At 36.1% G+C, this 15,482-nt stretch overlaps 2 protein-coding genes across 4 annotated transcripts in view; one reads left to right on the forward strand and one right to left on the reverse strand.

The window, feature by feature from the left end:
• The window catches only part of LOC119070965 (msx2-interacting protein), a 59,985-nt gene extending 48,950 nt beyond the window's left edge, over window positions 1–11,035 (forward strand). For 2 of the 3 annotated variants that reach the window (XM_037175534.1, XM_037175535.1), the window contains exons 7-11: window positions 9,090–9,275; window positions 9,342–9,704; window positions 9,764–10,122; window positions 10,197–10,485; window positions 10,548–11,035. In XM_037175534.1, coding sequence (XP_037031429.1) covers window positions 9,090–9,275; window positions 9,342–9,704; window positions 9,764–10,122; window positions 10,197–10,485; window positions 10,548–10,802 — 1,452 coding nt within the window. In that variant the 3' untranslated portion in view covers window positions 10,803–11,035. The remainder of the gene's footprint in view (window positions 1–9,089; window positions 9,276–9,341; window positions 9,705–9,763; window positions 10,123–10,196; window positions 10,486–10,547) is intronic. The other variant, XM_037175536.1, reaches the window with a different exon arrangement.
• On the reverse strand, window positions 10,900–13,417 carry LOC119071020 (transmembrane protein 234 homolog). The gene is made up of 4 exons (XM_037175620.1): window positions 13,165–13,417; window positions 12,947–13,089; window positions 12,593–12,752; window positions 10,900–11,122 (listed from the first exon to the last, which is right to left on the reverse strand). Exons 1-4 carry the CDS (start codon window positions 13,187–13,189, stop codon window positions 11,028–11,030), a joined length of 423 nt encoding a protein of 140 aa, XP_037031515.1. The 5' UTR covers window positions 13,190–13,417; the 3' UTR covers window positions 10,900–11,027.
• Between the last annotated feature and the right edge of the window lie 2,065 nt (window positions 13,418–15,482).

Genomic DNA, 15,482 nt, shown 5'->3' on the forward strand with positions numbered 1-15,482 from the left:
GAGCTTTTGTGCGCACTTCTAATACCGGTTAATCGAGGTTATGCGCAGCGTTGCAGCTTCTACACTGAATAAACACTGTTAATGTAATAAAAACAGTTCAAATGTTCGCTATGTAAGTTTATACTTGATTTACAATCCCAATACACTAATAATCCTCAAAATCGATCATTTTAATTTGATTTTCCTTTAATCCTAATTTTGCTCGTAATTTTTGTTGCTGAGTCAGAAGCTATGTAACATAGTACTTCGCGGCTTAATAGTTCGGGAGAAGGAGTTATCGCTTCAGAAATATGGGGTAGGGTAGATTGGCACCATGCAAGTTTGATGCGTGCCAGTTTCCACTGTAATGTGAATTTAGCACAGTGCCAGATTCACCATCTGAAGAGTAATTTGGCACCATGCAACTTTGGAAATTGGCACACGGTAGCCATAATAGAAAAATAAATAAAAGTGAATGGTGTGCTAATCATAGTTAGCCGTCTGTCACTATTAGTCAACATTATTTACCTATAAAGGGAAGGCTTGGCAAAAATTAGGGAATTGTGATGTTTCGATTCGAGGAACAACGTTTAGCTGCTCGACGAAGATTGCTCAATAGGGTCGGAAAACGACAATTGAGTTACAAACAATTTTTTTTTTTATTTTTTATCGATGAAGAACCTAATTATAAGACACTTTGTCTCGTATCATATGCCAAAAAAAGTTAAAACTTTTTTTTATAAATCATTTTGAAAGTCACTAAAAACACGAAAATTCGAATAGAAATACAGTATGTCATCAAAAATTTTATGCAAGATTTCGTAAAAGGACGAATTTTCTAGTTTGGAGACAAATTATTGAATTTATCTCGATGCCTTAGCTTTTTTGCGTCATTTTGTAAAAAGACAAATTTATTAGTTTTGACTGCGAAAACTCGTAAAATGACAAATTTATTGACTCACAGACTCTATCATAACTTCCAGATTAAAATGAGTTAGCACAAAACTGGCACACAAGCTTCGTTGCGTGTGCCAAATTCTCAAAAACCTAGGAAAAAAGGTAATCTGGATGTGCTAGATTCCACTTCATGTACGGAATTTGGCACCCCCTTCACGTGTGCCAAATTCTCGGATCCCAGAAATATATCGTGACATCAAGACATTCATTTTTAGTATAAATGACTAGACTACACACAAGGTTTATATCGAAAATACAAAAGTCATCTCCACAGAGAGTTTGCTTCTATAGTAATCTCAATCAAAAAACACTCATCTGAGATGTGGTGTGTTTACTGTTTACGTAACAAATCGGGAAATTTTTTCACCATCATAATATGCAAACAGCAAACATTTACTAGTTTATTTCCAATAAACTTTAACATTTCATTATGAAAGCTGTTTGGCTGGCGATGATTCTTTTTATTTTTTGTAGCAATCATTAAAATATTGATAATGAAGGAAGCTTAACGTTTTTTTTTCTCTCGCTTAAGGATGTCAAATTAAACAAATCGATTTAAAAACGATGTTTTTTGCCGTCTAATATGCGAATTTTGTGCGGATAAACAACGTAATTTATGGTTACGATTATAAGTTCGAGATAAAATTTCGAGAGAAAAAAATATTCTTTTGTAAAATGCCATAAAATTTAAGGTTTTTGTGCGGCTTTCATAATTGATTTTTGGTGTGTGTGCTGTATCGTATCTGAATAATTGCATGAAGCGACGCAAAAGATTTAATAAATCGGTGAAGAGGGTCTCCTTTAAATAATCTTGACAAGGGGAAAAATACGATAGTGTTTATCGGTTGATTGACCTTTTACCAGTTTGATGTTCTCGTCTGTATCTGTTCTGTACTGATAGAACGAAACGATTGCCTTGAATTCACCGGATTGTTTTAGCGGTGAATACAATGTTTCTGATGAGTATCTGGTTGTTGAGAGTTTGAGTGTAAAAGTACATCCTGGTTCGTTTTAAAATAGTGATAGCAGTGTTAATGGCGTGGTACTAAATTTGCGTAACGATCCCTTGGCCTTACAACGCATAAAAAACTTACTACAAAGGAGATGTATGATTTTGTGAAAGAATTTCATACTTTTACTCTCTCAAAATCTTGCATCTCAGTTGTACTAAGTTTTTATATGTTGTGTAGGGCAGTCCTATGCTGCGACTTATATGTTTCTCACAAATTGATTTACAGAAACTCTTAAGTCCCAGTTCTTCTTTCTCATCTCCACAATCGAAAATAAATATTTCGTCTTCACCAATCGACTTGCTGATCCATAGATCTGGTCCCGATACGACAGATGCGTCCAACTGTAATCGATGTGATCAGATGCAGGCCATCCGTAAACGATATTTTCAATAAACACATAAACACCCATATTGACTTCATACTGCGCCAGTTTAAGTTGTCGTAGACGATTAACATAATGTTATAATGGAAATAATTTAAAATGTTGCCAACCTTGAGTCGAGACTAAAGAAGGTCACACGGTCAGAATCAGTTTCAGTTTCATTCATTCATCAGAACATTATTTTTTTCTCCAATGTATAATGCGAAGAGATTATACGGATTTATGTTGCGATTTGTTGCAGTTTTGTTTGATTTTATAATATGGTTTGTGTGACGATGACAACCAGCTACACAGAGCATCTTATAAATGTTTAATTTTCAATCTTATGTTTAAACATTGTATTTGGCACGGCTTTTAAATTGAATTAGTATGGATCGTTCCGATTTTACAGTGGATCGATATAGTCAGTCGTGCATATTGAAGAGTGGAATTGAGTTTTTGGTTGTTTATTATTTAGAGTATAGAGTAGAGAGGACCAGGATGCAATTAATTGTTTTTTAAACAAAATTCATTACTTTTCACGGTATGCTAAATCGATTTAATGTTGGATTACAATCTTGAACACCTAAAAGAGACGCAGTGTGTTATAGAATCGATAACACGGTGCGGCGGCACTTTTAGGTGCTCATGACTGCAACCGGATATCTACCAGACATCTTACACTCACCTCAAAATTCTTAGCAATATTCATGCGACCCTCTGTTTGGCTTAGTCCCACACGTTCCACATAGAGATTGCATTCACTGCCTTCGGTAAATTTTCGGTAAATAGCGTCTGCAATAACTTAACGCACAATTGTCATCAGATATTACTTTTCATTACAGTCATTGTTGTGAGATCGCATTGGTCCAAATAGACTTTTGGGTCAGTGCGATGTTATGCCTCACGACAATGACACCGAAAGAAATTACTAAAGCTGATAACAATTGTAAATATTATCAATAGTGCATTAATTTACATGCTCTTACCTACAAATTGGGCCTACATATGCTCAGCATATTATGCTGTTTACCGAAAACTTACCGAAATTAGTAAATGCAATCTCTTCCACACGTTGGAACGATATATTGGTACGATTCCATTTGTACTCGGACTTACCGCTTCTTGCACGCTTAGAGTGGGACAACTGGCGTAATGTGCACATAGTGTATGTGTGTAATATGTTATGAGAAGTGGAACTTTTGGAATTTAAGAAAAGCAACCAAAGACATGAATTTCTTGCTAACTATTTTGAGGTGAATGTATCCAAATCCTAGCTGTGATCAGCAGTGCCGGACTGGCCCTATGGGCGTTCGGGCGATTCCCGAAAGGCCTTTTGATTTTTGTATGGATAAATGACAACGAAGGGCTTTTTGAAAAACGTCTCCATACAACGCCCGAAGGCTTTTTTTGAGCCAGTCCGGCACTGGTGATCAGCGACTTACCACACCACACCTGTTGACCCTACCGAAGATTCCATCGTTTGACTGGATGTGATCCATCTTCAGCTTAGCCCCATGTGGCCCATGTGGTCGATGGCTAAGTTCCAAGACAAACTAAGAATAATTGAATTTCCTTTCGTATATCATCCTGGTGTAATAAATTGCATTGCAATCATACTGAATTAAATTTTAATCTTATTGTGACGGTTGCGTCTTAATTCCGTTTTTTTTTAAAGCAGTGAACATGGCCTGGAAGATTGATTTATTTCACCTTCATTCTTGTTTCGGTTCCATCTGCCTAAAATGTTTTTTTTTCTCGTTCACATCCAACAAACTTTAATCATACGTAATGGATCCCAATCTGGCGAATGTATCACATTGTGTTCATTGTATATGAAACCCAAGAGCACCAGATAAATTACCGACTAAATTACCAAACATATGTGTAATGCGAAATGATTGCGAAATAAATCACAAGTGGCCAAATAAGGTAATGGTACGATGCAGAAACAAATCGAAACATGGAGCAAATGTATCTCTCTCTCGGTTCGGTTTTTTTTTTAATTTTATATCAAAAATGGTCATCGTCAGCGTCCAATTTCGATATATAATTGAACTAAATAACCTTCCCAATAATGTACGCCAAGAACGTTGCATGTTAAATACATTCAATGCTTTCAATGTGTAAGATATATCGGCGATGAAAGTGAAATTAATTAATAACACACTTTAAAGTTCGCAACGAACGCAGCAAAGGCTATTTTGTGTAGTTATGCAACACCTATGGAAATGTTATGCAGAGTACAGACGATTTGTCTGCGTCAACAAGGAATCCAACATCTTTGATTGAACGATTAAATGAAATGAACCTGAGCTTTGCGATTCTAGCACGAAAGTGCTCGCAAACATACCACGTCCGACGTGTACAGTTTTGAACCTTCAATGATTTTTTACATTCGTGCTGGAATCTCACGAGCTTTGAACGATACAGTCCCTCAGAAAATATTTTTCCAATCACTACATCATTCATTGACAAAGATGAATATTTTTGGAAACTGTTGTGGAATTAGAATATCTATCGATTTCGATCCACATTCTAGTCATACCACATTCGACTTCGACTTTACAATACCGGAGCCTATTTTTGGGGAATTGATTTCCCATAATTTTCTAAAATTGTTGAATTTTCTAAAATTGTTGAATTTTCTAAAATTGTTGAATTTTCTAATGGCAAATTCTCACAAATAGAAAATTTAGTCCACAAGCTCGTGTGTTGTTGAGATCGACAATTGTGCTGCATTTTCCATAGCTCACCGTGTGCTAAAAATCGGATTACTACAAAATAAGCAGCAACAACACTCCAGTGTTTTTTGACCTTCTTAAATTTTAGAAAATCAATTTTTCAAAATTAGGCCCTGTAATACATTACATGCGTGCGTTTCGGTGCTTAATTTAACGTTCATACCTCACGTGGAATGAATTATATTGAATGGAAGTTCGATTTAAGTTATAATTCCATTACAGGACAGTCTAAGATTTTTGTAGAACCTACAAAATTCACTCGGTGGAGTACAGAATTTGCAACAGCTGGTCTTTATCAACGGACGTCCATGCTATTATTTATGTCAGTCGTATATTTGTCGGCTTTTACTCAATCACATTTGTGAGTTTGAGTGAATAATAGGCTAATACACTACTAATGTAAATAATAGCATGAACACCAGCTGTTGCAAGACCAGCTGTTGCGAATTCTGCACTTCAGTGAAATTTACCGAGTGTAAGTTTCAAAACAGAACTGTCATCGTGTACAAAATGAACCGTTAAATCGAGTGGATGTTGAGTGTTTGAACCTCAGTGACTAAATGGTACTCCGAATATATTTTTGATCACTTTGAAATTGGCTTTCAAGATAAATTTAGATTGAAGATAGTTTTCAAGGTCTTTACGATATTGTCGAAGAACTTTCCAAGTGATGCAAAGAACTGTTACTAGATGTGCTTATCTGCTTATCACACTCAATATTTTCAAGCGATCCATATTCTGTTCCAGTTTCATTTAGTTTAAACTTGCATCTTGCTGTGGTAAATTAAGTGGTAGCTCATCGCTTCTGTTTATCAACACTGTTGATAGCAGACGGTAATAATTAGAAGAATTAAGTTGCACGATGAGTTGCATAGCAAAATAGAGAATTAAAGAGGATTAGTTGATTCGGTCAGACTATTCTACATATAGACTTTTCTCACGTATAGTTCGGTACAATATGAATAATTGGTCTATTCACTATCGAAAACCGTCATTCTATCGGTGTAATTACAGCCGAATGATTGTTAAAATTTCAAATCTAGTTTTAAACAACTTTGTTGAATTCAATACTGAAACACACCTGTCTGTACCTTTTATAGTTGAACATGACAAATATGCAGATAGCGACAAAGTGTTGTATGGGTAGAATGTAGGTCAACCAGTCAATTTGGTTTTTGTCATCGCTTATATTTATCTTTATTAAATAAAGCCGCGATTTTTTTGTTTGGTTCTGTTTAAAACCGTGATCGACAGGTCATTGATTCAAAGTGTTTTTCTCTTTTATTTTTTATTTTCGTTACGTGATCTTCAGAAATTGAATAATATCGAAAAATATTGGTACGACTGACCTTTACAATTTTTATGTTGATGTAGGCAAATGTTTGATTTATTTTTTGGACAAAATGATTCGTTAGAATGAAATTTGAAGATCACACAGCACTAGGCTCAATGCTCATTTGTTCACTTATTTTATTTAATTTCCTGATGTGATGTTGATGGACCATATACATTTCGACAGGTCGTGGGTGTTGGTGTTTTTTTTTATGATTTAGATCCATTGTTGGGTGTCCAGAATAATTTTTCGCTTGTTAGATTGGTGCGACTTAATGGAACTTGTACCTTGGCTTGTATATATTTGCCAGAAACCGAATTTATAATTTTGCCTTCGTTGTATGACAAAGGTCGAAGATGATAAAATCCGTTTACATATGAATAGTTAAATACAGAAACGGGACGTATGACATTAGCGAAGTATAAAAAAAATAAAATTTCATTTATTTAGATTTATAGGAGTATTCGTAGCGGAGCTCAATGAATGAAATTTCTTACAATTCGCTAATGTGACACATCCTGTTGCTACATTTATAACTGATCATGTAGTTTTCAAGTTATGGGCTGATTCCTTCCTGAGGTTATTGAACTTATGTCTACCAGACAACAGTTCTTAAAGCAGTAACGGAAGGATGCTATAACAATACCGAAGGCTATGAAATTTGTTCGTTACGGGATCCAGTGCCGGACTGGCTCAAAAAAGCCCTTCACTGATAAAAAAAAATTTTGGCGGTGTACTTCGGATATGTATGATATACTTCTGTTATGCATAGTATGCGTCGGGTATGTATGGCAAACCTGTCGTATGTAAGTTTACGTACGATATGTGTGCCATACATCTCACGCGTGTAGTCGACGTAGGACATGTGTAAAATTTTGGTATGTGTAACTTCATCGCAAAATTACCTCATACGCCCAACACGTTTGAGAAAAGCACACGTTTAGGATGTTTGTATACGCATGGTAAGTATGATGTCAAAAGATCGTACTTGTTGTGCGTTAACATTCGTACACTGTGCATTTTATATTAATAGCAACTATGTCAAGTCCTTTACGTACATGAGATGAATGTATCTGTATCAGGATTTTAGGATTCACTTAAACAGAAATATTAAATTCAGTCATTTAAATTTCAAAACGTTTTATTCCCTGAGTTCCAATCTCATACTGTTGAAATATCGAAATATTACGCAAAAAGAAGAAGAAGGAATTACGATTACGATTCTCGATATTAGGTCATTGTCATATACCATAGTTCTAATTAGAATAAAAAAAAATATTTTCAAAGTTTCATATGTGTGTCATGTAAGTAAACGTATAGCATGTATAAGTACTTTGTGTTCAAACGTGCTCCACGTTTACCTACTTCTACCAACGCTTCACAATACAACTATCAATGTAGTATGTCTTAATTGCAACATTGGTTGAAGCGCCGCTTTGAGATCAAGAGGTCCCCAGTTCAAACCCAGCACCAAACATGGAGAAAATTTTTATCTAAGAAAAAGTTACGATATAAATGAATAAAAATACGAAAAATAAAAAAATTAAAATTAAAAAGAACGAAATTTGACGAAATAATGTACATCAAAATTTCATTTTATTTCGGATACCAGAGCAAACGTACTGGACGTTTACTGACGCAGTGCACGTGTACTAAACGTTCCCGAAGTTCGATCCAAAAATAGCTGTCTGCCAGCCAATTTACACGTCCACTACGTACAGTACACGTCCAGCGCGTTAACTTTTCTATCACTGTTCGGGCGATTTATGGAGAAATTTTTTAAAAGGCACTTCGTTGCTATTTTTCCATACAAAAATCAGAAGGCCGGCACTGACGGGATCTGTCACTGGGAATTTACCTTAAATTTACAGAGAAACTTTTTCGGCAAATTTTAGTGTAAATTCAGTAAATTTTTGGTAACAAGTGATTAGAATTGATGTGGACTTAAGGTCAGCTACTCGGGTTGTATATGATTTTTTGCATGTATTTCGATTGTATCCCAAATCATTTCCCACCGTCATATTTATTCGAAGTTAAATATGTCTATCAGTTAGTTGTTAGCTTAGTTATATAGTTATACTCTTAACTGTTTTCATGGTTTTTTATTTTGACTGGAAATAAGAAAGATATACCACCTAGGACCAATCACTACCTTGCCAATCTGTTATTGCTAACGACGACACAAACAAATAAACGATATTCTTTGACAATGGTGGTCTTATACAGCGAAATGTATGTTAAAAGAAATGAAGTAAAAGATTTCGCCTTGTGACTTCTTAGATCATAGAAAGTAATAGATACAATCATAGTTGCTGATATATCTGCCGTACGTGTTAAGATTAAGGTTTTAGCTAGATCTCTGAAAGTACAGTTACTGCAGCATCGATTATGAAGAGAGAAGAGTTTAGAATGTCCACAAAAAGACAGATTTTTTTTCGAAATTTTTTGTGTTATTGTGGAACGATGACAATTTTCAATGCGTTTGATAATATATAAGGCACGACGTCTGAATATTATTTTTCGACAATATGCTAGGGCTTAATACGAAGGAATAAGTGTCGTGCTAGGGCTTATTTTAGAGAATTTTAATTCTGAAAAATTCTGAAAATTCCAAATGATCTGATTTTGGATACATTTAGTTTAAGAAATTTGGATTGAATCTGTTGTCCGACACTAATGAAAATGCAATCTATCATTTAAAGCTTTCGGACATTGCAACTAGACGACGTTTGTCAACGCCAAAAGCTAGTCCAATTCCAAAACGAACTCCATCCCAAAAAAGCTCCAAAAGTTCAAGCACATCATTACTAACCGAAACACCACAAAAACTGGGATGGTTCAAATCACTCGATCGTTTATCACGCAAAAAGTCACTTAATTCCAACAAGGTACCATTCTCGCATATCTATCAATTAAATGAGCAAAAAACAAATTAATTAAATTCTGATAAACAGGTGGACACAACAACTACCGAAGAAGAATTCTCCAACCTACGTTCGAATACACGACCTTCCAACATTCGAAAAAGCACAAGTCCAAACCGCAATGGACAGAAATTACGATTCTTCGGTGACACTGATCTTGAATCAAATGCAAGCGTTTCGAAGGCAGCGACATTAAAATCTAAGCCAAGAAAGACCGTCATTGATTCGTCGACATTGGCAAAGTCTCAAAAATATTCGCAGAGCGCGTTTGATTTGAATACGATGCCGAGGAAGCCCAAATATGGTCTGTCGTCTGAAAAACATCGCAGTTCGTCATTGCAAAATCTTGATGATGATCATCAAAATGGAGGTCGTCGCACAACAACAAAACACGTTAGTTTCTGCTTCACTTTTCATTTCACTAAGTCTTTATAACGATTTCGCTATCTTAGACTTCGAGAAGCTCGAGATATTTGCACGACATATCGGAAAGTGCATCGGACAATGAAACTGACCGACCCAAACATATTTCGATTCAAAACAGCTCCGGAGCTCCTAAACCAAGACCGAGAGTCAGCAGCTCGGTGGAACGGAATGCATCAACGCCACTAATGAATAGTAGCAGACAGAGTTCTTTTGACGAGGCCGACAATGTGAAATTCCGTGGCCCTACATTTGGCACGTTAGAACGAGGACGTGAAAGGGAACGAGTGTCACCATATAAGGATCAATTCGACCAGGGGTATCGGAAACCACCAACTGGTCCACAAAAACCTGCTCGAAGCTTAGATCGTCGTAAAACATTCTCCAGGTTGGTCATCTCGACTTCACTGAGTGGGCGACTAATGACCTTATTAATTCCAACAATTTGCCTCGTTCATTTAGGGAGCGTGATCGCGTTCAAGACAGTTCCGGAACGGAAGGTGATTCCAGTCAACAAAGCCAGAGATCGGTCGTATATCTTCATGCCACAACAATCGGTGCCATTCCGCAGCCACATGTATTAAATTCAAGACGTGCTCTATCACGGGAAGAACTGACATCGCTGAAATCCAGTCAAAATAGGGAACCGATGACGCGAACAGTCTCTCGTTCCGTGTCCGTTTTAGCTCCATGGAAACCGAAACATCTACGAGACGGCTATGAAATCAATTATTCGCAGAATCCCGATAAGGTATTGCTGTACTGAGTACATTCGAGCGCAGACTGTCAATAAAATTGTGTTTCAATTTTCAGCAAAAAGACAGACGCAAAGATCGCACAAGTTCGCTTACACGACCCAGAAAGTCTACAGCAAAAGACGATTTATCGTCCGTTCGTAACTCTTCACTGACCAGTAATTCAACGGCCACACTACCGAATCGTAGCAAGGATCGTGACAGCAGATCGAATACACTATCCAGGCCGAGAAAAAAGGAGAATTTCCTACGAATGGAAACTAATGCACCGCCTGCAATATCCGCTACCGGTCGCAGACGTTGGAATGAATGATAATAAATTAACGTTGTACATAAACGATATAAAACTGATGTCCGCTGAACGCTAAGCATTGACTTACGGCTAAGTAACTGTATTAACACGACAAAAATACTTTTCTGAATAATTTATTTGTTAATTCGATGGCACCTCTTTTTTTGTAACCAACAACAACACATAACGAATTTCTTCAATTTTTACATTCCCAATAAAATAATCAAACGAAAAGCCTCGTAATAACTAAGACACTGGAGTTGTTTCATTTTCAGTTCGCATCTTTGCGATCATACAAATTGTCGTTCCCAGCATTACTAGCGTCATACCGATGTAGTTCTCTGCAAAAGACAATAAATTAAATTCCACAATCAAAGATGAGTATTGAGATCTTGCGAGACGAAATCTTCAGCCTGTATCGAATTTTAGGACTTGTAAGGACCACTATAACATGTGTGCGGAAAATGTACCTGTGTGTCGAGATGTGTCACAGAAAAAGTCGACTTTGTACTTGCGATGATGATTTTTGGAAAAGTTGAGAGTGTTTTTGAAAAAGAGGTTTATAGAATGCGGAACATTTACAACTCTACAAAACTGCTGAAGGTGTCGATGGTTCAGGAGGTGTCCCGGTAGAGATTGTCTGGACACAGTTTTCAATGATCTACATTGTCCGCACACAGGCAGGAAAATTGAAAATCTGCTATTAACGAAAAATTTTAAAGTCAAATATCACCTTAACGAGACAACATTTCTAAAAAATTCGATTTTCACTAGAACGTCTGAAAAAGTGCCAACATTTCGTAGAACAAGTTTTTTTCAAATGAAAGTAAATGGCGTCGATAGAGGTATTTTCCCATGAACTGACCCGAAAAATTCCTAAAGTCTGACTTGACCAAGTTTGAAGGACAAATAAGGATTAATTGATTGTTAGGAACAGACCTCTAGTTACCTCAAGAATAATATGAATCCAGAAGTGAACGAAAAAAATCCGATAAAAATACGTTAAATCCACTATTTCTAGAACTCGGAAAACTATGGAACATCAGGAAGAGACCTAACTCGAATGAAATGCATATTTTGAAGTTAGTTATCACCATTTAAAACGCTTCTCGCATTGAGTTATCGAATTAAAAATATTTTAGTGTAAAAAAGGGATCACAATGATGTATTAAACGGGTGTTGAAGGACATTAACAGCATCCTGATTTTTCGTATTTAGAATTCAATTCAAAAGGGCTGTTGGCAGGTAATTTATCAAAACTCATCAGCAAAATATTAATGGTGAGTCACTATTCTGCTCAGAAAAAAATACAAAATAGTCTCAGGTCTAGGAACAGTGGTAATTGTGGCTTATATCTGAACATCTCGACAACGGTGTCAAGCGTAAGTTTTCTAAAAAGACCATGTTCGTAAAGCGTGTGAGGTGGATGGCTAGTTTACAAATGGATTTGCTGAAAAAAAGAACCCTGAACAAAGCTCATCGTTGATTATCGTCATTGTTGTTGATAACAGATGATGAGTCGTTTCTTAAGAGAAACCCCAAACGAAAACACCTCGAAATCTAAAACACTTTTCTTGTAACATCTTGGCTACTTCTTAATTTAGACCACTACCTTCTCAGGTGATGAGTTTAAGATTCTACTTCAAAATGAGATGCAGTTCCATGAAAAGATCATTAGATTTCGAGCCATTTCAAAACGAAATTGCGTTCACCACGGGTCAAGTTTTCAAGAATTCGACACGGATATTTGGCAAATATTTTCAGAAACGAAGGTCTCATCATAATATGTTGTACTGTAGGGCTATACTTACTTAAAGTTGCCCGTTGTTCACCTAGAAAGAGTGCAGATATTGCTGTAAACACAAAACTCAACGAATTCGCTACTGGAACAGCCACTGATAACTCAGTGTTTTGTAACGTTAACACGTACAAAACGCTACCGCATTGATTTAAGATGAATGGCACCAAATACTGAAAATAAAGTTTACTCTGAGTGGAGTTACCGACACAAATTTGAGCAGTTATTAGAATTAGAGGTAAAATTCACTGCATTTTCTATTGTACTCATTACGGTCGCAGTTCATCAAAAACAATTGTCTCAAAGGTAGTATGTTCCATCACATTACAACTGTAAGAGAGGATTAATTCAAACATATTATACTTGCCTGCCATCTCGTGATCAAAAAGTAAATTTCTGCAAGAAATTGTTTGATAACAGTCGCTCCTTTTACATCTTCTACACCTAACGATCCACGACGAATAAAAGGATTTGTCGCACCCCATAAAAAGGCTACCGCAACCAGTAACACTACAGTTTAAAGTTTAAAGTAATTAAATGCTAAGCGATGAGTACATGAATTCTCTGGAGGCAATATATACTCACGATAATTGACAAACATTGCGATCATACAGTTTCCTTCAAAGTGCACAACATAATGTTGTCGCGTTCTCGAATTCAATATCAAACGTCTCTTTTAACAATTTGGAAAAGCACCCCAATACAACACAAGCAAATAAAATCAAAATGCTTTCCGACTATCGAGTTGAAAATCAATTCAATTTGTAAATAAATGTTACGTTTTCACAACTTGTTTATAAACACAACAGCTGTCAAAATGGTCCGGTGCGTACACATGCACAATACGTACGATTCTCATTGATGAATTTTGTTGAATGAACTCGCATACCGGTTTTCATGGTTCATTTTATTTTGTTCGATGAAATGAATTTATGGTTGAAAATTGATTTCGACACGAAAGAGGGTATGGTAGAGTAGTGTTCTTGAGCGGAATAAATGATTTAAAAGCTCAAACGTCTGTAGAAATGCTTTTAGGAGAAATGAAATTTGTACAGCACAATGGATTCAATTGTTGTAATACACAAAGGAAGCAAATGGTTCTACTCTTACAACGTACAACATCTGCCAACTTTCATTACAATCGTTGTTTTTCACAGAATAGCAATTGGATCTGTAAATTCGGTTCAAAAGATTATATTTACCACAGATACCATATAGAATCTTTGACCTCATTACTTCAAAGTATTTTTACTCCAACTCTTTCTTACATTCTATTCTCAAATGTGCCCCGTCTTGAGACAAAAAAAACCGGACCATTAAAGCACGTGATGAATTTTTAAGAATGTTTGCCATGGTGAATATGAATAATTCATTATCGTGTTGCATCCGACGTTTTCACTTGAATTCGCTTGTGATTCATGCTCTAAGATATGATCTGATCGTAGCACGACAGAGTAAAGTTAACCAGGCAGGAGCGCTGACTGGACTAGAGACCTGAATAATCTAGTAGCCCTATATTTTTTGCGAATAAAATCTTTCAATTTATGTCCCGGTTCATTTGAGTTCATTTTCTCATAGTGTATTAGGCTTCTGCCTGGTTTATTTTACTCTGCCGTCATCGTAGTTGAGGATTGCCACGTTTGATTCTGTTATGTCATCTGCTATCAAAATAAACTTCGTAAATAAGCCATGAGTTTCGACTGTTAAGGCTTATATAGCAAAATGCATGATCAGAATAATGAAGTAAAAGATTTGTTGTTGGTTTTGTCGTGGATGCACGAAGTGAGAGATTCGATAGCGATAAAATTAAAATGTTTTGACAACGACTTCGTTCGTCTTTCATTAATTTACTCGACAAATATATATTTTGTATCAATAAACCTTGCGCAGACGACAACAAATCAGTGCTATGATTATTGAATCTGCTACTTCCTTCGGTCTAAGCATTTCAATATTTTACAGAGAATTCTATTACCTCATTAGATAACATTTCGGTATATAACGACGATGTTATGCAGAGTTTCTTCATAACTTTTGTTTTCGCTGTCGGTAACAGATGAAATATACGTCATCCTATTACTTATTCCGCTGGTTTTTGATCAATAACAGCAATGCTCTTATGCTTGGGCTGCTAGTTTCAAAACAAAAATAATCCAAATCGTGGTGTAACATGCAATTTACTGATAACATTTTGATCAATAATGCATGTCATTTCATTGTGATAAGCATCAAAGTACCTACTGTAACCTACTGTATAACAAACACTGTGTGAACACATCATCCACGCATCAAGGACCTACATGGGACATTCCAGCTAATTTGTGACTTCTCGCAATGTTTTCACCAAATGAAAACCGATTTCGGTTTTTTTTTTCCTTGAGAGCTATTGACCAGACGCGTCGTTTAAGCCCCGTATTAGGTCGGTGGCCTAAAATCTCGGGGAGATACCACCATAAAAGTGTATGCATCTTTTTAGCAAATTTTTGAAAATTCTAGTTTATTTCACTAAATTCAAACCGATTTCAGTAAACTTTGCTGAAATATATTGACAAGACACGTAGTTTAACACCAATATGAGGTCATTGGCATAATGCAACCAGGGCTATGCTCGGGAGATATGTTTGTTCGATTTTATATAAATTTCGACATTACGAGATATATTCTGTAAACTTGTCTCCCTGTAGATGCGAACGCTATAATTCCACAATTGCACCAAATAACAATAAATTAAATTTTCGGTTCATTCTGCTTCGAAGTAAGGTATAAATTCACCTCGACCCAAAGGTTGCCGAAATTACATTTTTTCAAATTAATACTGAAGATCTGTGTCATTCGAAAGATACTACGTATGACCTCATGAGAAAACTAACTTTGGGTCGATCAGGTTAGTTGGGTGAGTGAAG

The sequence above is a fragment of the Bradysia coprophila genome (assembly GCF_014529535.1).
Source record: "Bradysia coprophila strain Holo2 chromosome IV unlocalized genomic scaffold, BU_Bcop_v1 contig_106, whole genome shotgun sequence".
In the NCBI taxonomy this organism is placed as follows: domain Eukaryota; kingdom Metazoa; phylum Arthropoda; class Insecta; order Diptera; family Sciaridae; genus Bradysia; species Bradysia coprophila.